Here is a 24,171-nt window from a genome sequence, read left to right as displayed (position 1 = left end):
AGTGGCGTCACAAGTGATAACTGCTACTAGCCCCATCAACCTGTTTATTGGCATTCCCTATCCTAGGGGTGTCGAAGGTGGCCTGCGATCCTGCTCTGGCCTTGGCTACGTGATGTCCCTCAGGGACCAGAGCCTGGTAAGTGCCGCAGTGACAAGCCAACACTTATCCCACCCAGCTCTGCACAGTAGTCAAGTGTCCAGGGTCATCCCTCTGGGGTGTTGCACAACCCTAGACTCACACCCTGGTGGGGTACAGATAATGAACTGTGTTGTATGCTGTACACATGTTTTCTGTAATGTGGAAATAAAAGGCTGCAAATCCAGATATTCCCTAAAGATATGGACTTGAGGTGAAGTTCTTGAAGAATTGCCAACCATCATGAGTGAAAGATGGCGATCCTGTAGGCGAGTGACCCCAGCTTGCCACAACAGAAACTCCTTTGCAATAGAATTGGTAGCTGCAGATTCAGTAAAACCTTTGTGAGTTTTTAAGCTATTCTCATATGTTCTGTTTTGAATAATCTTCTACAGTCGTAAAACCAATTTTAACCAGTAATCTACAATGTGAAAGGAGTGGCATGAACTGATAAAGCCATCATATGAAACCCCCTGATCAGCTTTTACCACTGGGGGCAAGAACATATGCTCCACAGAGGCAAATCATGTTGTTTCTACTAGGAGGACCTTTATGGAGAGCTGACCCAGCCTAGGTTGGTTCCATCTCCGCTTAACAGATAAACTGCATGGTTATCAAGCAAGGGGATGTAAAATAGGCGCAAGAGTTATGAAAGGAACATGAAAACAAATACCAAGTGTTTCTGAAGTGGGCAACTGAATTCAGCTCCATAATAATGGCCTAATTTGATCTTGAATATGGAGTCTGCTTTCTTCTATGCAAGACATTGTCCATTGGAAGTTGCAACCAGCCATATATTTCCCATGCATGAACAAGCCAAATCCCCAGATATTCCAGGACTAATGTTAGAATACTACAACCTGTTAGGTGCACTGTTCAGACACAATCTTCTGCTTCTGTGCGCGGCAAACATGGGTGTCGTCCCATTCTATCTGTTCCCTGAGCTTTTATTCACTCTCTTCCAGGACTCCTAGGGTTAATAGCTTCAGGCCTCCCGTTCAGCTGATGCATCTTTTCCAATCACCACCCTATATAGCTGTCCTGGGCCTTTCAGCCTTGCTGCAGTGTTGATGAGAGTTTGTTCCTATCTCATCATGTCCAGCCGCTGCTTCGGCAGTTACCTTGCTACCTTGCTGTCTGCTTGTGTTCTGTGTTCTTCGTTCGTGTACTCTGTGGTCTGTTATTCCCTTTGTCCGTTTCTCTGTTTATCCTTGTTAGCTTCTTCCTCCTTTGTTTTTGTACTCCCCAATATTGTTCTATCTTTGTCCTATAGGTGTTCTGGCCCATCAGGGTAAGTCAGCGCCTAGAGGAAGACCGTGGGGTCATCCTTATCAGGACGAGTGCTCCGCTTATAGGCAGGGATCTCTTTCTCCTGGTTATCAGCTCAGGGCAAGATGCCTTCCCTAGTTTCCATCCATATACGGGGCTGTTCATCTGGTATCTTACCTCTCACGCTGTGGTTAGCTGTCACACGTACTGGATCGGATCTTCACCTACCCGGTAAATTCACACAGTGGTTCCATATCCACAGTCCTAACACAACCCATTGTACACCTCAGTAATTGTTCCACCTGATCAGTCTTGCTCCCTTCTGCTCTACTGGGTTTATGGAGGGATCCCTGGTGTGGCAAGCGGCTGCTTCTGAAGTTGCTACATCTTCTCTGATGTCAGAAGAGAGATCTATGTTAGTGCGGAGAAGCAAGACTGAGCAGGTGTGACCACCTTGGAACATTTACTGAGGTGGATGAGACACAAAAAAGCTCTTCAATAGAAACCACAGGTGGCGCTCTACTAACAATAGTCATGGAATATCTGGAGATAACAACATTTTTTAATACGTGTAAATACAGAAAATGTTTAGAATTGTGAGCTGGATTTAACTATAAGCAATAAACCTTTTTTTCTCTCCAAAGACAATAAGCCTTCTTTAACGTAAGAAATGTAAATCTGTGAAATACTTACCTCAGGATCTGGTCTCAGCAGTAACAGGTGGAAACTTCAGAAAACCTAGGTGTTTTCTTAACACACATTAAGCCTCTGTTCACAACTGCATTAAAATTTTCATTTTTAACACATCTGTCTACAATCCAATAAACAGATTAAAAAACGGATCAGTAAAGGCCCATTTAGACACAACGATTTTCGCTCAAAAATCACTCAAAGCCGTCTTTTGAGCGATAATCATTGTGTCTAACTGCACTGACATCATGCAGTTTTCATTAAGGAATCGCTGATCATTCTTCTTCACAATGCTGAAAGAGAACGATAAGCCTTATCCGGAATTCACGGCGGGATACAGCTGATACTATTGTTTCAGCTGTATCCCGCTCCCTAAACACAGCTGGGGTATGAAGAACACAGCGGTCCAGCTGTGTTCTGCATACCCTGCTCATAACGCTCAGCTGTATAACAGCCGGGCACTCCGAGCAGAGAACATTTGGATGCAGAAGACAAGCGGCCCCACTTGTCTTCTGCAGCCCCTGCTCGGAGCGCAAAGTGATCGTTCAATGTTTGAGCGATCACCTTACGCTGAATGCACACAGCGATTATCCCTCAAAAGACATCTTTTGAGTGATAATCGTTCTGTCTAAACCAGGCTTTAGAAGTATATATCCAAAAAATAGAAACAGCCTCAGTTTGCATCAGTTTGACATCCATTTGCATCCAATTTAATGGATCCACTTTTTAGTGTAAAAAACTTTTTTCCAACTTCCTTTTACACATGTGCATAAGAAGAAACAAATGCATTATTAAGAACAAATAATGGATACAAGTGGACGCTTTCTGTTTGCATCTGTTCTCTATTGATAACTTTGTAAAAATGAAATAAAGGTCACTTTCCATCAGGTTTCCTTTGTTTGGGCTGGAAAAATAGCACAATAGACTAGGCTATAGCTTCAAAAAAATGGAAAGATAGAACAGACACAAACTAAGAGCCCTAAAACCCCCATTGAACTCCATGGAACAGAATTCCTGAATGCAGATGTGAACATAGCTAAGCGCTTAAATAAACTATAGAATATGAGTTACTTGTTTGACCATCACTTGGAATCAGTAGGTAAGGGTGGTTTCAGATCTGCAAACCGGTCGGAGGTTTAGTCGCTGATCTGGGACAAAATGCAGTGCTTTTGCTTGCGGTAATATAGCGGGCAGCTGAATGGAAACCAAACAAACCCCATGAAAATCAATGGGGTCCTTTTGGTGCTGTTCAGTTCTGTCATAAGGATGGAGCTGTTCAGCCAGGAGATTCTCCTATCCTGCTGCCTGAACGGAGTAGGAAAACGGAACCCCCGATGCAGACATGAAACCACCATAAATCTTTGCTTTTTAGGGCAGATTTGTTTACAGCTTGTGGTTTTTAACCTTCCTTGGAAGCAATGCGGAGAAACAAAGTTCTAAAGTACTGCATCTTCCATTTATCTATGTTCTCTTTTTTTATCTATGTCTATCAGGTTGAACCTGATAGGCATTTGTCTTTTTTTTCAACTGTACTATGTAACTATTACTGCCGGATAGTTAAAATTCTGTCTTAAAGTAAGTCTGAACATCTTCTGGTAATGGTATTTTACAGAAGCAAACACAAAGCCACCAGGAGAATACAACACGCTAGAAATTTCACACTTGTTTTCAAAAGATACCAATCTAAGTTGTGCTTTGCAGTTTTTACTGAATTATTCATATAATGGCCTCTTGGTGCATATTTTATTCATAGAAGTTCTGAAACAAGCTAGAATAACAAAAATTGGAAACAAAGCAAAATAAAAGAAAAAAATAACTACATGCAGCAAACCAAAGAAGTGGTTTTTATATTTAGTTATACATACCTTAAAAGAAGTTGCTGAAATGGTCTGGAACCTATTCGTCTTCCAAGAAATTTTGATAACATCATAAGGAGAACATCTCTGGAAGAGAGAAGATGCCACAGTGACAGGATGTATTGTAAATATTTTTGGTGAAGCAAGATGGGAACTGCATTGTGTTTTATCAAATATATATATATATATTTTTTTTATTTATTTATTTATTTATTTTTAAGTAGCTATTTATTTGCTTTTTACTAGAGATGAGCGAGCGCACTCGTCCGAGCTTGATGCTCATTCGAGCATTAGGGTGTTCGAGATGCTCGTTACTCGAAGTGAGCACCACGCGGCACTTGACTCCATTACATTTCCTTCCCTGAGAAATTTGCGCCCTTTTCTGGCCAATAGAAAGACAGGGAAGGCATTACAATTTCCTCCTGTGACATTCCAGCCCTATCCCACCCCCCTGCAGTGAGTGGCTGGCGAGATCAAGTGACCCCCGAGTATTTAAATCTGCCCCGCCCGCGGCTCGCCACAGACACACGCTAAGAGAGATCAGGGAAAGTGCTGCTGATGCTTCTGCTGCTATAGGGACATTGTTAGCGTCTTCACGAACCACAACGGCCCTTCTTAGGGCCACAGCTTACCTAGTGCATTACTGTTGTGGCTGCTGTGAGCAGTTTTGCACAATTTTTTTTTTTAATGTATATCAGGCGGGCAGGCTGTAGCGTTCTCAGGCTGCAGTCTGTACTTGAGTATAGGGGCAGTATTGGTCAGGCAGGGACAGTGGTAGTGTAGAATCCTGTCTACAAGTACCCCAACGGTTCTTCTTAGGGCAACCTGCGACCGTGTGCATTTAACTCCGTGGTTGCTGGGAGTTGTAGTACCTGTAGTGGCTGCTGTAAGCACTTTTGCACAAACTTTTTTTTAATGTATATCGGGCGTGCAGGCTGTAGCGTTCTCAGGCTGCAGTCTGTACTTGAGTATAGGGGCACTATTGGTCAGGCAGGGACAGTGGTAGTGTAGAATCCTGTCTACAAGAACCCCAACGGTTCTTCTTAGGGCAACCTGCGACCGTGTGCATTTAACTCAGTGGTTGCTGGGAGTTGTAGTACCTCTGTATGACACAGCCTAGCCTGCCTGCAGCCTTCATTTAAACATTTTTCTGTCCGCACTTTGCGTCGCCTCAGTTCACTCTGCCTCTAAGTGTACGCCAAGAAACCACACATTTTCTACAACGCTCTGTTATACGTGTGCTGTCTCAGAAGTTCACGGTCTGCCCGACGCCCATAGATTGAAAGTGCAATACACACTGCCTAGCCTCAGCCTGCATTGGGTCCACGTCGTAGACCTTTATTAAAAAATGAGCAGTGTGAGCAGGTCCTGTCGTGGATGGCAGAAAGTGCATCCAGCAATCTATCGACCACCCAGTCTTCTACGCCATCCACTGTTGCAACTCTGAATCCTCTGGCTGCTGCTCCTCCTTCCTCCTAGCCTCCTCACTCCATGAAAATGACACATTCTGAGGAGCAGGCAGAGTCCCAGGAACTGTTCTCGGGCCCCTGCCCAGATTGGGCAGCAATGGTTCCTCTCCCACCGGAGGAGTTTGTCGTGACCGATGCCCAACCTTTGGAAAGTTCCTGGGGTCCGGGGGATGAGGCTGGGGACTTCCGGCAACTGTCTCAAGAGCTTTCAGTGGGTGAGGAGGATGATAACGATGAGACACAGTTGTCTATCAGTGAGGTAATAGTGAGGGCAGTAAGTCCGAGGGAGGAGCGCACAGAGGATTCAGAGGAAGGGCCGCTGGACAATGAGGTGACTGACAAACAGTGGTGTGCAGCCTTTGTCGCGCCAAGATCAGCCGGGGAGCCACCACCACCAGCATGCGCAGGCATATGATGGCCAAGCACCCCACAAGGTGGGACGAAGGCCGTTCACCGCCTCCAGCTTGCGCCACTGCTTCTCCCCCTGGTCCCCAACCTGCCACTGAGATCCAACCCCCCTCTCAGGACACAGGCACGACCATCTCCTGGCCTGGACCCACACCCTCACCTCCGCTGTCCTCGGCCCCATCCACCAATGTCTCTCAACGCAGCGTCCAGCTGTCGCTAAGAGAATTGTTGGAGCAAAAGCACAAATACGCCGCCACGCACCCGCATGCTCAAGCTTTAAATGTCCACAAAGCCAAATTGATCAGCCTGGAGATGCTCCTCTACAGGCTGGTGGAAACTGAGGCATTCAAAAACAGGATGGCGGCGGCAGCCCCGCACTACTCTGTCCCCAGTCGCCACTATTTTTCACGGTGTGCCGTCCCAGCCCTGCACGACTACGTCTCACGCAACATCGTACGCGCCCTCACCAACTCGGTTACTGCCAAGGTCCACTTAACAACGGACACGTGGACAAGCACAGGCAGGCAGGGCCACTATATCTCCCTGACAGCACATTGGGTGAATTTAGTGGAGGCTGGGACCGAGTCAGAGCCTGGGACCGCTCATGTACTACCCACCCCCAGAATTGCGGGCCCCAGATCGGTGCTGGTATCTGCGGCGGTGTATGCCACCTCCACTAAACCTTCCTCCTCCTCCTCCTCCAACGCAACCTCTACCTCGCAATCAAGACTTGTCGCCAGCAGTCGGTGTCGCGCGGCGTGGCAGCACAGAGGTGGGCAAGCGTCAGCAGGCCGTGCTGAAACTACTCAGCTTAGGAGAGAAGAGGCACACGGCCCACAAACTGTTGCACGGTCTGACAGAGCAGACCAACCGCTGGCTTTCGCCACTGAGCCTCCAACCGGGCATGGTCGTGTGTGACAACGGCCGTAACCTGGTGGTGGCACTGCAGCTCGGCAGCCTCACTCACGTGCCATGCCTGGCCCACGTCTTTAATTTGGTGGTTCAACGGTTTCTGAAAGGCTACCCACACTTGTCAGACCTCCTCGGCAAGGTGCGCCGGGTCAGTGCACATTTCCGCAAGTCCAACACGGACGCTGCCACCCTGCGCACCCTGCAACATCGGTTTAATCTGCCAGTGCACCAACTGCTTTGCGACGTGCCCACACGCTGGAACTCTACGCTTCACATGTTGTCCCGGCTGTATGAGCAGCGTAGAGCTATAGTGGAATACCAACTCCAACATGGGCGGCGAAGTGAGAGTTAGCCTCCTCAATTCTTTACAGAGGAGTGGGCCTGGAAGGCAGATATCTGCCAGGTCCTTGGAAACTTTGAGGAGTCCACCCTGATGGTGAGCAGCGATACTGCAATCATTAGCGTCACCATTCCCCTGCTATGCCTGTTGAGAAGTTCCCTGCTAAGCATAAAGGCTGATGCTCTGCGGGCGGAAACGGAGGCGGGGGAAGACAGTATGTCGCTGGATAGTCAGAACACCCTCATGTCTATATCTCAGCGCGAGGAGGAGGAGGAGGGGGAAGAGCCTGAGGAGGAAGAGACAGCTGGGCCCACTGCAGAGGGTGCCCATGCAGCTTGCCTGTCATCCATTCAGCGTGTATGGCCTGAGGAGGAGGAGGATACTCAAAGTGATCTTCCTAGTGAGGACAGCCATATGTTGCGTCCAGGTACCCTGGCACACATGGCTGACTTTATGTTAGCATGCCTTTCTCGTGACCCTCGTGTTAGATGCATTCTGGCCACTACGGATTACTGGGTGTACACACTGCTTGACCCACGGTATAAGGAGAACCTTTCCACTCTCATTCCCGAAGAGGAAAGGGGTTTGAGAGTGATGCAATACCACAGGGCCCTGGTGGACAAACTGATGGTAAACTTCCCATCTGACAGCGCTAGTGGCAGAAGGCGCAGTTCCGAGGGCCACGTAGAAGGGGAGGCGCGGAGATCAGGCAGCATGTTCAGCGCAGGCAGGGGAACACTCTCCAAGGCCTTTGCCAGCTTTATGGCTCCCCAGCAAGACTGTCTCACACCTCCCCAGTCCAGGCTGAGTCGGAGGGAGCACTGTAAGAAGATGGTGAGGGAGTACGCAGCCGATCGTACCACCGTCCTCCGTGACGCCTCTGCTCCGTACAACTACTGGGTGTCAAAGCTGGACACGTGGCCCGAACTCGCACTATATGCCCTGGAGGTGTTGGCGTGCCCTGCGGCTAGCGTCTTGTCAGAGATGGTGTTTAGTGCAGCTGGGGGAATCATCACGGACAAGCGTACCCGCCTGTCAACTGACAGCGCCGACAGGCTTACACTCATAAAGGTGAACAAAGCCTGGATTTCCCCAGACTGCTCTTCTCCACCAGCGGACAGCAGCGCTACCTAAAGAACTTTGTCAATCTGTGTATGATATTCGCCCTCCTCCTCCGGCTCCTCCTCCTGAAACCTCTCGTAATCACCGCGAATGGGCAATTTTTCTGTGGGCCAAAAGGCTCATATAACTTTTCTAAATAATATTTATCTGTTTCAATTCTCATTAAAGCATTGAAACTTCCACCTGAACCAATTGTTTTTTACACTGGGCTGCCTCCAGGCCTAGTTAAAAATTAAGCCACAGTACGCTAAGCGATTAATGGGTTTCACCTGCCCTCTAGGTTGGGCATGGGCAATTTTTCTGGGGTACATTTGTACTGTCGGTACACCAATTTTTCAGGCCCTCGCCTACAATGTAATCCAAGTAATTTTTATGGGCTTCGCCTGCACTTATGGTACACCACTGTGTCTGGGGTTGGCCTATACTTGTGCTACAGAAATGTAACTCTGTTCTGCCTACCTATACTTCTGCCACTGTAACGCTTGAGGGGTCTGATTAGACTTTTGCAACAGAAATGTTACTTCGGTCTGCCGATACTTCTGCTCCTGAAATTTTACCTTGGTTGGTGTATACTGTTACTACTGTAATTCAGCTAATACTGGGCTCTGCCCATAATGCTTCAACGGAAAAGTTACTGGGGCATGTCTATACTGCTATAACAGAAATGTAACAAATAATGGGCTCTGCCCATACTGCTTCTACGTAAATGTTACTGGGGCCTGTCTATACTGCTACTACTGTAATGTTACAAATACTATGCTCTCCCTACACTGCTGCCAGGAAAATGTTTATCTGCTGCTTTGCCCATACTGCTTTGACGAAAATGTTACTGGGGCCTATCTATACTGCTACTACTAAAATGTTACAAATGCTGTGCTCTCCCTACACTGCTGCTAGGGAAATGTGAATCTGCTGCTTTGCCCATACTGCTTCTACGTTAATGTTACTGGGGTCTGTCTGCACTGCTGCCAATGAAATGTTACTGGGGTCTGTCTGCACTGCTGCCAATGAAATGTTACTGGGGTCTGTCTGCACTGCTGCCAATGAAATGTCACTGGGGTCTGTCTGCACTTCTGGAACTGAAGTTTTACTGGGGTCTGTCTATACTGTTGCTACTGAAATGTTACTGGGGTCTGTCTTCACTGCTGCCAATGAAATGTTACTGGGGTCTGTCTGCACTGTTGGAACTGAAATGTTACAGGGGTCTGTCTATACTGTTGCTACTGAAATATTACTGGGGCCCTTCCCTAATGCTGCCAATGAAATGTTACTGGGGTCTGTCTGCACTGCTGCCAATGAAATGTCACTGGGGTCTGTCTGCACTGCTGCCAATGAAATGTGATTGGGGTCTGTCTGCACTTCTGGAACTGAAATGTTACTGGGTCTGTCTGCACTGCTGCCAATGAAATGTCACTGGGGTCTGTCTGCACTGCTGCCAATGAAATGTGACTGGGGTCTGTCTGCACTTCTGGAACTGAAATGTTACTGGGTCTGTCTGCACTGCTGCCAATGAAATGTCACTGGGGTCTGTCTGCACTGCTGCCAATGAAATGTTACTGGGGTCTGTCTGCACTGCTGCCAATGAAATGTTACTGGGATCTGTCCGCACTGCTGCCAATGAAATGTTACTAGGGTCTGTCTGCACTGCTGCCAATGAAATGTTACTAGGGTCTGTCTGCACTGCTGCCAATGAAATGTGACTGGGGTCTGTCTGCACTTCTGGAACTGAAATGTTACTGGGGTCTGACTATACTGTTGCTACTGAAATGTTACTGGGGCCTGTCCCTAATGCTACCGCTGAAATGTTACTAATTCTGGGCTCTGCCTATACCGCTGCTAATGCTATGTCACTGGGGTGTGGAAACGGAGGCTTCCCAAAGACATCATGGCAGCGAGGCCATTTCCCACCACTGCGGTTACTGTTAAGGTGTATATAACCATGGACACGTGGAGAGGACATGTACTGCCTCAAAAACATCCCCCTCCTCCTCCTCCAACAATGAAAACATTCTTGGCAAATGCCTTTGCATTGGTCCATCTGGTGGCAGTCCAAGAATTTCACCTTTAACGACACAATAAGAGAGCCCCCCCACCATCCCCCCGCCACGGCCCACTTAATCCTGGCCACATTCTGAAAACCAACTAAATAAAACCGCGCTACTAGGTCCGCAGTCGCTACCACTTTCCCACCAACGCGGTTACTGTTAAGGTACATATTACCAGTCTGACTGGGGCATGCAGTGTGGGCCGAAGCCCACCTGTATTGTATCTGACGTTAGCTCTGCTGAGCAGGGCACTGCAATGGGATTTGCTTATGTACCGCCGGTGGGTTCCAGGGAGCCACCCATGCTTTGAGTCCACACGGACTTCACATTAGGGATTTGTACCTGCCTGTGTCTATGTATTAAAAACCCCGGTCAGACTGGGGCATGCAGTGTGGGCCGAAGCCCACCTGTATTTAATCTGACGTTAGCTCTGCTGTCCAGGGCACTGCAATGCGATTTGTTTATGTACCGCCAGTGGGTTCCAGGGAGCCACCCATGCTTTGGGTCCACACGGACTTCACATTAGGGATTTGTACCTGCCTGTGTCTATGTATTAAAAACCCCGGTAAGACTGGGGCATGCAGTGTGGGCCGAAGCCCACCTGCATTTAATCTGACGTTACTTGCAAGCCGCAAAGTGATTAACGAGGCGGCGTGGGACTGGGGGCAGGGGGGTGAGGGGTTTAGTCAATTAGCGAGCAAAGGTAGTGGGGAGGGAGGAGTTAGAACAGGAAGTAGTAAGGAGAAGAGCGGGAAAAGCCACAAACGACCGAGGAGTGGAAGAAGAAGGACGTAGGAGGAGAACAGACGCCCACCCACCCGCCCAGGTAAGGGGTAGGGTGCAAGGATGCAAGGTGTTCTAGAGAGGCGGAAGTTGTCACAGCTGGGGAATTGTAGGCCGGGAGCTTCCCATGCGGGCTACGGCTTAGAGGAGGGTTTGCAAGCCCGAGGTAACAAGGGGCTTACGAACGTCCTGTGGCCGTTCCGGTAATAAAAGTTCAACAGTTTAGGCATGGGAAAGCGTGAGGAATTTAGACTTAGGTAGTTAGGTTAAAAGTAAAGGTTATAATATATGTTTAAAAAATGTTAATAAAGCTGTGGCCAACCCACGTTTTCAGCAAGAAGTTGTAAGTATTGGTTATTATAAGATATGTTTTATTATATGGTAAGCGAGCGTATGCTTAGGATTAGTATGCCCCCAGTCCTCAGCTGTGCTGAGCAATGCAATGGGATTTATTTATGTAACGCCGGTGGCTTCCTGGGACCCAGCCATGCTGTCGGTCCACACAGAGTTGTACCTGCCTGTGTCTACTTATAAAGAACCCCAGTCTGACTGGGGCATGCAGTTTGGGCCAAAGCCCACCTGTATTTAATCTGATGTTAGCTCTGCTGTCCAGGGCACTGCAATGGGATTTGTTTATGTACCGCCGGTGGGTTCCAGGGAGCCACCCATGCTTTGGGTCCACACTGACTTCACATTAGGGATTTGTACCTGCCTGTGTCTATGTATAAAAACCCCGGTCAGACTGGGGCATGCAGTGTGGGCCGAAGCCCACCTGTATTTAATCTGATGTTACCTCAGCTGTCCTGGGCAATGCAATGGGATTTATTTATGTAACGCCGGTGGCTTCCTGGGACCCACCCATGCTGTCGGTCCACACGGAGTTGTACCTGCCTGTGTCTACTTATAAAGAACCCCAGTCTGACTGGGGCATGCAGTGTGGGCCGAAGCCCACCTGTATTTAATATGACGTTAGCTCTACTATCCGGGGCACTGCATTGGGACAAACTACAGGAGCAATACAGCGCTAATGAGACGTGCACAGCTACGCTAGCATTGGAGTCCGCTGTAGGCACGCGATTGCTGAGGGTTTGTGCAGAGGCCTATGTCCTGGGTGCAGTGAAAGTCCGCTTCCTGCCTAGGATTGCTGAATCTGTGGGCTGAGGCCTATGCCGTGGGCGTGGTGCAAGTCTGCCATGTTTGGCCGCTCAGATCAATTTTTGTTCATGTCTTGGGTTTCCTAGGACCCACCTATGCTGTTGGTGCAAACTTAGTTCCCATTGCGGTGTTTGACCTGTCTGGCACAAAGGCACTGACTGACTTGCGTATGGGGGCAGAGCGCAGATGGCTTTCCCCTTGCAGTGTGGATTGAGCTATGCGACACCTTGACAGAATGTATACTGTGTGGCACATGGATTCCCCATTGCTATGCCCACGTTTGCAGCTCCTGATGGCGGTGGCACAGGATTGGATTTCTCATTGCTTCTGTACAGCATTGTGGGTTATCGCCCCGCCCCTTTTAAAGAGGGTCGCTGCCTGGCCCTGCCAACCCTCTGCAGTCTGTGCCTCCGGTTCCTCCTCATGGCAGACGCACTTATAAATAGACATGAGGGTGGTGTGGCTATGAGGCCAGCGTGTGGCATGAGGGCAGCTGAAGGCTGCGCAGGGACACTTTGGTGTGCGCTGTGGACACTGGGTCGTGCGGGGGGGTTGGGCAGCATGTAACCCAGGAGAAGAGGCAGAGGTGTGTCCCGCAGGCAGTGCTTGTGCTTAGTTGGAGGTAGTGTGGTGCTTAGCTAAGGTGTGGCTTACTAATGAGGGTTTGTCCGAAGTAAAAATTGTTAGGGGGGGCCCACTCTTGCCGCTATTGTGGCTTAATAGTGGGACCTGGGAACCTGAAATGCAGCCCAGCATGTTGCCCCTCGCCTGCCCTATCCATTTCTGTGTCGTTTCCATCACTTTCTTGGGTTTTGCAGATTTTCACCAATGAAAACCTTAGAGAGCATCGGCGATATACAAAAATGCTCGAGTCGCCCATTGACTTCAATGGGGTTCGTTACTCGAAACGAACCCTCGAGCATCCCGGAAAGTTCGACTCGAGCAACGAGCACCCGAGCACTTTGGTGCTCGCTCATTTCTACTTTTTACATATTTTCCTGGTGGAGGCAAGAATATTGGAGGCACAGACTTCCTTCCTGTATAGACTGTGCAGCAGGGCAGCTGATGCAGATGGGAGTCAATTGACAAAGAAATGTCTTAGATAATTACAGTCCCCAGAAGTGATGGAATACAGCTGTTTATAAAGATGGGGATTGCTAATTAAAAACTAATATCAAAGGTTTATTAATATAAATTAAAATATAGATATAAAATATACAGAGACACTGAGTCCATACACAAAACGGAAACATACCAAAGCAGATGGGCAAGTTGGAGGGATCACAATATCATCTTGCTCTATAAAATTATAGGGTTAATAATAACTAAAGGTTGTTTGCTTAGTGTTTTAAAAACCTCATTGAAATCACTGGGGGAAAACAGATCTGTTTAATTCTGTTTTAATTCTATCTCTTTGCTCCACAATGGAACATAGAGATGAAAATCCTGAACGGAGGGAAAACGCTGGTGTGAATGAGTCATTAGGGTCCGTCCACACTGTTTTGTGCTGCATCAGTTTCACATAAGGACTGCCAAAGTGTGCCCGGGCTTGACTGTGGGTCTCAAGACTCAAACTGGAAGCATCACATGCGCATGTAATGCTCTGAGTTTGGGTACGAAGACCCAAGGTCAGGCTGGGACACACTCTGGCGCACAGCACAGCAGGAAAAAGAAGACGCAGGGAGTGGAAGAGAAAGGATATAGGGATATACACACACGTTCAGACACCGGTCACGCCAAATGTAAACCAAATGTGCGAGCAACAAGAGTATAAAAAAAACACAGACCCTACACCAACACCAGGTAGCCAAATGCTTACCAAAAGTAGTAATACACAAGCAAATTAGAATATAAATAAATATGTGGTATTAGGCCACTAATCGCAGTACAACACTCCCATTGATTTCTATGGGGCTTCACAGATGTGCGTTTGAAAGCAGGGTTTTTAATGCTGAGATTTTTAAGTGCTGTCTGCTCTATTTTCGTGCATTTCAGTGCTATTTAACGTCTCTCATTACCCATCACAATGATGCGGTGTGTTAAAAAACGCTGCCAAACACTGTACAATTCGTTCAGAAACGCAGCTAGAAATCACGGTAAAATGCTTCAATTTTGAAATGCGGCATTTTGTTAATGCATGTGTGAGAGTGGCTTTAGAAAGCATTTTGGCCAAAGTACCTAAGCTCACAAGCCCACGTCAAGGGTCTTTATTGTCTTGTGAGTCCCTATTCTATCAAGACAACTAAACCACAAAAAGGGAACCTTGCATACAAGCGTGGTGATCATCCCGAAAAGGACGGCCCAACACAGGAACCTAGAGAAACTTGTCTTAAATTAGATAGGACATAATATACAACAGGCATCTGCTCATCTACAGATGCTGAGAACAACACAGAAAATCTAATAACACAGAACAAGTCATTATTCACACCAGGTGTTTGCACACCTACAGACACAGGGAAATCCCACACGGAAATATGCACATCACCAGAATTCTGAGAGGGAAATGGATAATGAGGAGCACCATCTAGTAAGAGTGGATGATATTTATATATACATACGCATGCAGATTGGCTTGCTGGACAACTCCACACCATCAGCCAGCCAAATCAACCACACCTGCAGCAGTGTACTCCTGGAAGTCCATAGAACCACAGGTCCCAGGAGCACAACGTGACACCAGTGTTGTCAAAGCTGCAATAGAAGTGGTCCTACCATTATTTTTACTTCAATCACTGAAGTCTACTGTTACTTAGAGTGGAGTCAAGTTTATGAATATCAGACCAAAGTTGCATCAGTCCTGGAATAGTATCCATGCCGTTAGTTTCCCAAGGATATTAATTAGGTCTATGATCTCTTTACAAATTCACTTCTTCATAGCTTAACTATACAAATAAAATATACATGATATATAAATTGACTAAACGTCCCAATTTAGGCGGGGTATTCCCACTTTGGGGCCCTGTGTTCCGCTTTCCGCCCGAACCCCAACGGGGCAACCATATGTTCTGCTTTTGGGGTGCCTGCTCACCATTAAAGTGATTACCAGACGGGGTGCCGCAGCTCCCCAGCTGGTAACCACTCTACGGCGCCGCTGCCAGATGCACACACTGACAGCAGTGTGTGCATCTGGGATCTTCCTCCTCTCCTCCCCTGACCTCTTCTCCTTAGTTCCGCAGGAGAAAGGAGGAGGCGCTGTTGCGGGCACACACACTTTCGCCTGCAGCGCTGAGAAAAGAAGCAGCGGTGCTCTGAAGATGAGGAGAATGTAAGTATATGGGAAGGCTCTATTACTACTGGGGCTACTGTAGGGGGTCACTGTTACTACTGAGGTCGATATAGGGGACACTATTAGTAATAGTGTCCCCTATATCAGCCCCAGTAGGAATAGTATTACCACTGAGGCCACTGTGGGGGGTCACTATTACTACCGGGACTAATAAAGGGGTCACTATTACTACTAAAGGGCTACTGTGGGGGTCACTATTACTACAGCGGCCACTGTGGTGGTCACTATTACTATTGAGGACCACTGTTGTGATCAGTATTACTACTGAGGCCACTATGGGGGTCACTATTACTACTGAGGGTCACTGTGGGGGTCATTATTACTATTGAGGGCCACTATAGGTCACTATTACTATTGAGGGCCATGGTGGGGGTCACTATTACTACTGAGAGCCACTGTGGGGTTCACTATAACTACTGAGGGCCACTGTGGGGGTTGCTATTACTACTGAGGGCCACTGTGGGGGTCGCTATTACTCCTGAGGGCCACTGTGGGTGTCACTATTACTACTGAGGCCACTCTGCACATGGCAGCATACATCAAGCTGACTTACGGTATGTTTACATGTGGCAGAAATGCTGCGGAATGTCCACAGCAGAAACTTGGATTTTGACTGGAAATCAGTCATACTATGCGGCACTCCCCCGATTCCCAGTGGCTTTGTATGGTGCGGTGCCACTGGTCAGGTGAGGCCACTACAGGGAATCGTTAGCCAGGGAGCACTGACAGTGGGAAGCCTTTGGAGGAGGTGAGGAGAAGCGCCGCATAGTATGAAATCAGCTGCAGATACGTAGCTGATTTTCAGTCAAAATCCACACCAATTGTACAGATTTTGACTGTTTTTTGGATGCAGAAATGCTGCGGAATATGCTCCCTGTCTTTTTTGAAACGAACCTGTGCTTTTTATAACGATGGAGGTAAAATCATATGTTGTGATAGGCCCCGCCCTTGACCACACCCCTCTGTCCCACTTTCACCCTTGTAAAATCTGGTCACCTTATGATTTATATTCACCAACCTGTTTACTTGCCCTTTTCCTTCAGGATCATTGTTCTTGAACATTTTTCTGAGACTAAAATATCCACCAGCCTTCAACTTTTCACGCAATGTATGCTCCAGCTGAAGTGAACAATAATGTCATTTATGAAATAGAAGTAATATAAATGCTGCATATTATAAGTTTCTGCATAAGAACATTTAAGAACTAGGATATATCAGTGGCATTTCTGCAAATATACAATAGCAATCATCAATGCAACTGAAAAGCACTTCACTGGAAAGGATATTAATAATAATATTAATTTGTATAGTGCTAACTTATTCCACAGCGCTTCAGCAGTTTACCTCATCCACTTCAAGTCTGAGTTGAGTTCCAGGTCGGGAAATAGAACTGGACTTGCTGGTTGTAGTGCTCACTCTACTGTCTGCACGACTCCCAACGTCAGCCTTTACACCTGTGATTGGACATAATGAAAAGTTTCCCGGTCAGAATAATGTAATGTTATCATTAGCAGGATATAGTTCTCATGCTGTATTCAACTAACAGGATGCTGTAAACATTTTGAGCCACAAGGGCAACCATTGCCACATATGTAATATGGCCTCCCATCTACCATGTGCTATAGATAAGTATGGTGTCTTCTTACATAGCAGAGGGCCACTGGGCCTCCTCAGACACCAGGGACTAGGTGTGACTACTACCTTTGCACCCCATTACCAGCAGTCAATTGTATTACATGTTGGGACAATCTGTTGATTTGGTAAAATAAAAAAAATTAGCATTTTTTGAAATTGAATACATAAAATTGTATCATCTACACAGTTTTTTCTGAGCACTTCTGTAACTGCTGAGTAGATAAAAGCGATTCCTTGGTTTAAAGACTCCTATTTGCAAGCTACTGTATAATCACAGTAATAATACACTAGGTAAATAAATCATCTCAATGCCAACAAACACCGACCAAACCAAATGAGCAAAGCAGCTTGTAACCAACACCCTATAATCTACTCAAGTACTGTACTATTAGTGACCACATTAAGTAAAACTCTTTTGTTAATGGAGTGACTAGTTAACCTTCTAACTTGAAGTGTAAACATGAAGGATAAGTTAGCAAGGGCAAAAATATGGAGAGTAAAAAATTGCTTTTAGTTATTTATTTCAGTTTTTTTTCGTTTGCACATAAGGAATGTTTAATTTGGCTTATAAAACATAATGGCACTAAATAGTTACTGGACCACAAACCGCTATGAGAAAGCATGTCAGACAGGCTAGAGCATATCTCAAAAATACCTGCTTCCAGATAATGACTAAATACTCCTTTGTGTGACTCAGGTTTTATAATTTATGAACAAAGACTGTGGCAAAGCAAATATTTTTTTAAATTATTATATTTTAGGGTGCATTCACACTACAGTATATCAGCTGGGTATTCACGCCGGCAAATATACGGCGTCTCTCTCTGCAGGGGGAGGAGGCTGGAAGAGTCGGGAGCAGTGCTCTGAGCTCCCGCCCCCTCTCTGCCTCCTCTCCACCCCCTGCACTACTTTCAATGAGGGAAGGCGGGCTGGGGAGGGGCTAACTTCCACCACTTAGCCCCGCCCCATCCTGCCTGACTCCTTTTATTGCAAATAGTGCAGAGAGGCGGAGAGGGCGTGGATAGAAGGCAGAGAGGGGGCGAGAGCTCCGAGCACTGCTCTCGGCTCTTCGAGCCTCCTCCCCCTGCAGAGAGAGACGCCGTATATCGGCTGGCGTGAATACCTGGCCGATATACAGTCGTCTGAATGCGCCCTTAATTTAATCAAAATCAAGCAAGAAATCACAGAGCGTTACAATATGCGTAGTAATGGAGTTTTTGTATGCTTCCAATTGCTTTTTTTTTTGTAAGCCTCCTTTAAGAAGTAATCTGCGAACTTCCTCAAGTCGACCACTAGGTAGAAATAAAGCCATAATGTAATACAAGTGTCTTGCTTTCACAAATGTGGTGTTGTGGATGCTGAGAGGTGTAGATTCGCAAAAAAATGAATCTAGAAAATCTTATGCAGAAGTCAATAAACAAAGCTGCTGGGAATTGGAAATAAACTGTTTATTATAGAGAAACAACCTCTGCTCCAGGTCTGTATTTAGGGTTCATATTTGGCAGTGGTGGTGCAGCAGCTCTTATACCCACGTTATTCTTCCATTGAAATTACAATAAATAAGATTAATAAAAACACTGTGCCGGGCCATATTACTATATGTGAGGGAAAAGTGAAGAAGTTTACAGTTACAACCAACCACACTGCCCACCATTTATTTTCCGGAAGGCTTCTAAAAAATCAGAACTGGAATCTGGTTTCCTTGGGCTGGCTGTTCTCTACTTTTCTCTTGCATTAGTTTTGATAAATCTACTGCTAAGTGTGGGAAACACTTTTTAACTTTCTGCACATAACCTAAACGCTTGATCTCGGTTCAGAAATAAAGAAGTCTTGCGCTCTTATACATTTATGGCATATCAACACTTGTAAGTCCCATTAAAGTGAATGGAGAGAGCTGAAAACATTCATGGTCACCTCGTGGATTCTCCGTCTGTATGTGTTGGCCAGCACCATCTCTAGAGATGGCTACAGATTCCAGAAGTGGGACCCACATCTGTGAGACATTTACAACATATTTTGTGTTTCAAGTGGGAATATCTCTTTAATGGGGTTGTTCGGAATAATATACACAGATCAGATATACCATTAAAATAAGGTGCCTAATATTGTGTAGGTCCCTTTCGTGCCATGAATACAACTCTGATCAGTGAGGGTACAGAGTTCATAAGATCACTGAAAGTGACCTGTGATATCTAGCACCAAGACATTAGCAGGAGATTCTTAAAAGACAACATTTAGTGTCTACCCACAGTTTAGGTGATAAATGTATGATCACTGACAGCCTGACTGCTGGGACGCTGCTAGATCACAATAATGGGCTGTGAGAATGGAGCGAGATAATTGTAACCCAATTCTTGTGAACGCTATGGGTCCCAGTGGTTGGACCTCCAGCGATCATACATTTATAACATATACTGTGGATACGTGATAAACATTGTTGGTTATCTAACCTCTTCTAGCTGATTTCAGACAGCTTCAAACATTGTGCAGTAGCCGAGGTTTGTACTGCAAGCTGACTTCAATTGAAGTGAATGGGACTCAGCCTGCATGGAAATTCCACCCGCGATCTTAAGCCCAAAACTAAGCAGCAAAGTGGACAAGATTTGCAAAAATCTTGTCCACATGCTACGGACAATCCATTGCGGCCCAGCCGCACTGAAACTGATCTGCTCCACGAATGTGAGATTAATCTCGCATCACGGCCGCTTGCGATGAAATTGCACGTTAAAATCGAGCAATTTTTTAATCACTAAAGTCTATAGGAGTTTCTAATGTTGAAATCGCATCACATGAAAATCGCAAGTTCATGCAATGTGATAAACAAGGAGGCTCCATAGGGAAACATGGGGGAGAAAAAATAGCAAATCGCAGAAAGATAGAACATGCCACGATTTTCTTTTTTTTCTCACAACATAACATCAGAGAAAACATTGCTCGTGTGAAGAAACCCATCGTAATGCATGGGTTTCACAAGCGTGCATTCTCTCGCACTGTTGTATCGCAGGAAAATTGCACGGTTTTGCCACCCATGTGAAAGTGGCTTTATTTTTAGACCATGCTCAGAAAGCACAAGTTTAAGCAAATCTATAATGGTTTTTTTTTTGGTTTTTTTTTTTTAATCTACATCAAAAATCCTTAGTCAAAACTCTGATTTCTGCTGCTGTTTGGCTGCATATAAATGAGCCCTAATGTTATTTCATGGGGCTAATTCACAGCTTTTCCATGTGAAATCCATGGCAATAATTACGTATGCTGTAGATTTTAAAATCGGAGGCATGTTTATTATTACGGTATGATTTTTTTTTACATGCATTTCTGGCAAAATATGAGTGCATTATGTCAGGATCCTAACAGTATACTGAACATGTGAACGGGGTCTTAATGAAGAAGAAAACTAAAGAATATAACAATATTATCCAGACCAATTTCTTTAAAAAAAATCACAGACATTTGAAGCTCTATCCTGCCTGTACAAGTAAACTCAAGCAGGCAAGTTCTTATTTGCCAGGAATTTATGAGACTGTAAGTTGGACTCAAGGGTAGATCACCTTTATGAATAACTGTGGACAGAACCAGGTACATGAGCCAGGGGACAACTTTCTTGAAACATTTTACTGACAGAACTCAGGAACAACATAAATTACCCAACCCGGGGAGGAATCCAAACCTGTTTTAGCTCCTTTGTGGGCAGCCTCTCAATACCCACAGGCTTCAGCCTCTCGGGAACAATCACTTGGAGCACACAAGATTCATAGAATAGTAGAGTTGGAAGGGACCTCCAGGGTCATCCGGTTCAAGCCCCTGCTCAATGTAGGACCACTAAATCATCCCAGACAGATGTTTGTTCAGCCTCTGTTTGAAGACTTTCATTGAAGGAGAACTCACCACATTCCGTGGTAACCTGTTCCACTCATTCATCACCCTCACCGTCAGAAAGTTTTTTCTAATATCTAATCTGTGTCTTCTCCCTTTCAGTTTCATCCCATTGCTTCTAGTCTTTCCTTGTGCAAATGGGAATAGGGCTGATCCCTCTGCCCTGTGACAGCCCTTCAGATATTTGTAGCAGCTATTAAGTCTCCTCTCAGCCTTCTTTTTTCCAAGCCAAACATTACCAAATTCTTTAACCGTTCAACACAATCAAATGTCCTTTTCTAGCATGAGATGCACAGTACTTGTTACACAGTGAGGTGGTCCTTAGGATAATGCTTTTGACACAATTCCTTCTCTTCTAGCAGACACAGTTACCTGGTGCCTGGTCGGTGGCCTCCTTCTGTCACCACTATCTCAGACTCATTGCCTGAAGTCCTGATCACAGTCCCGAATAATCTGGGACTCCACTTTTCTCCATATAGGAAACACAGTACTATCAATAAACCATTATAGTTGGGGGGCCCTGTGACAAGTTATGCATTGGGGCCAAGGAGCTTCAAATTATGCCTTTGGGAAGAGCGCTTATATTTCAAACCTCCCCCTGTAAATCAATATAGGGCTTATTAAAGGGGTAGGTCTTATTTTCGGGGAACACAGTAGTAGGAGGCAAAGTGCGTGTGAACACGTGTGAGATGCCAGACTGGTATGCTGTGGCCTGTGCATGTGTTAGTCTGGTGCATGGTTAACCTGTGATGGTGACTGGAGATCAGATAAATTGCAATAAGCTGGCTTGTGTGGATTGTGGAGGAGGGTATCAACAGAGGGTGGGCAAGTTCTGAGAGGAGAATTGTACAGCCCTCAAAGCAGTGGGGCTGCGTGAGTGAAGGAAGTTGTGACCTGAGAATGGGAGAAGTTGGACTGCTCAGGTAGCGGCTCTGTGTGATTCAAGGAAGTTGCAAGTGCAGATCCAGACTTGCAGTGTAGGAGACGGGCCATGGAGGGGTTATTTGGAGGCAATTTAGGAGCACAGAGGGAGTACTGTAGCCTGTGGCTGTGTAAGGGCACTCAGGAGCTACTGTGGAGTGTGTAGGGGCATGCACGGGCCACTATGAGGTGTATGGGGACACCAGGGGCAAAATTGCGGGATAGGTGGGGGCACCTGGGGCACTACTGTGGAATGTGTGGGAGCACCAGGGGTACCACTCCGGGATGTGTGGGGACATACATAGGGACCATTATTGGATGTGTAACAGCGGAGAAGGACCACTATGTAATATGTGGTGGTGTAGAGGGGCCATTATTACTTTGTGGAAAGAACAATAAGAGGAGGGAATAGCGGCACGAAGGGGAGAATGCCAAGAGAAGAGTTATGGTTAGAAGAAGTCGCTGTGGCAGTCTCTGCCGGGATAGAGTAGAAAAACTAAAATGGACATCACAAATCAGAGAAGATGTCACCTGTGATCACTGGAGGTAACTGCACCTTAATTACTATCACTGTGTAGCACTGGAATTTGACTATTATATGCTGACTGCATTACTTAGAGGTACTAGCTGCTGTATCTGAGTCCACTAGGTAATTAGACATGTCTTATACATATACTGCCTATGAGCTTATATATTTGTTAATTACTTGGGAGAAGGGGAAATGCATGTGTTTTGAAGCTTTTGCCCTTAACGGGTTTTTGCAGGGTGAATACTATTGGTGACCTATCCTCAGAATAGGTTATCAATAGTTGATCAGCTGGGGTCCGTCGCTCGGGACCCTAACCGATCAGCTGAGCGGGCAAATGCTGTTAGCGCTGCAAATACACAGAGACCAGAGCGGAAGCAGGGTAAGTCTCCACGTTGACTTCTGGTGTATTGACTGCTGCTTGTAACTGCAGGCACGGCTCTCATTGAAATGAACGTGAGCTGTGCCTGCAGTTACATGCTCCGGCCACTACACTGAGGTTGGCGCGTAGACTTCTGCTGCAGAGCAGAGAAGTGTGAATGGGAATAAATAGCAGCAAATAACTCACAATTAGCTCAGTGTGTGTGTGTGCGCGTCATTACCTCTTTTCCCTACCCTCTGCTTTCATAGACTTCAGGAAACAAGCTGACTCATCCCCCTCCTCCACTTCTTGTTTGGCCATCCTGATATCTCCAGTAACAGACTTGACAGCAGGCAATGAATAGCAAAGTAGAAGGAAGGGAGACCCTTAGTGGCCAGCACTGTAAAGTGATTTTCAGCCGAAAAACATCATTGTAGGTAAATAAAGTAAATAGTTTTGCCAGTTATCACACTGGCTATCATATGAGATTCTGATTCCAATTTTAAATCACTAACTTCTAAATACACTTAGTAACATAGTATGTAAGGCTGAATAAAGGCAAATGTCCATCCAGTTCAGCCAGTTCCCCCACCCTTGTTCATCCAGAAGAAGGCAAAAAAAAACCAAACAATGAGGGAGAAGCCATTTTGAGGGGAAAATTCCTTCCCAACTCCATAATGGCAGTGAGAATAATCCCTGGATCAACATTTGAAAGTTCCTGCCTGACTCCAAGACCCGGATCAACAACCCTACTGGTTATTTAATGTCTATATCCTGCAATATCATAGCACTTCAAAAACACGCCGAGTCCCCTTCTTAAACTCCTCCATTGATTTTGCCATCACTAATTCCACTTAGTTCAGCATATATCCTGGCAAGTTATTTCACAGTATAGCAGATAATGCTTTGCAGTGAACTTCCCTATATCTTGTTTCCAATTTACATACTTCACATGTAATTTCACAAGGGAGATGCTGTCTTGTGACCAAGGTGTTTATCCAGCACTGAATCTAAAGTCCATAGGCGACTTCTTCGCAGAAGAACAGTATGTTGTGCTTCCATATTGTACATGCTGAAATTGAATACTAACTGTGTGCTCTCTGATCTGGGAATATGTCATGCAGCTTCCGGACACATTCACAGCTGTGCCTACATTTGCAAAGGTCTTAATTTGGTGTGAATGTTTTTAAATACTATATCTATGTATGTAGAGGTTCTGTACTTTTGCAGCAGCACTCTGATCTGACAATGCAGCTCAGCCTAAGGGCCCCTGCACAATAGCATTTTTCACACGCGTTTTTTTTTCACGCGATATCACTGCATTTGTTTAATGCGAATGTCAATAGGACTTTCTATTGTTAAAAACGCATAACACAAAATA

The 24,171-nt window shown here is 46.0% G+C and overlaps 1 protein-coding gene across 2 annotated transcripts in view; it reads right to left on the bottom strand.

Moving 5' to 3' along the window:
- Positions 1-24,171, bottom strand: part of LOC136572664 (EF-hand calcium-binding domain-containing protein 6-like) — a 125,010-nt gene that overhangs the window by 88,030 nt on the left and 12,809 nt on the right. For both annotated transcript variants that reach the window (XM_066573463.1, XM_066573462.1), the window contains 3 exons: positions 16,819-16,928; positions 16,493-16,593; positions 3,961-4,038 (listed from right to left, as the gene is read on the bottom strand). In XM_066573463.1, coding sequence (XP_066429560.1) covers positions 3,961-4,038; positions 16,493-16,593; positions 16,819-16,928 — 289 coding nt within the window. The remainder of the gene's footprint in view (positions 1-3,960; positions 4,039-16,492; positions 16,594-16,818; positions 16,929-24,171) is intronic.

This window comes from Eleutherodactylus coqui, chromosome 7 (genome assembly GCF_035609145.1).
Source record: "Eleutherodactylus coqui strain aEleCoq1 chromosome 7, aEleCoq1.hap1, whole genome shotgun sequence".
NCBI classification, from domain to species: domain Eukaryota; kingdom Metazoa; phylum Chordata; class Amphibia; order Anura; family Eleutherodactylidae; genus Eleutherodactylus; species Eleutherodactylus coqui.
Note: the sequence above shows the minus strand (reverse complement) of the source record. Positions and strands in the feature narration are given on the sequence as shown.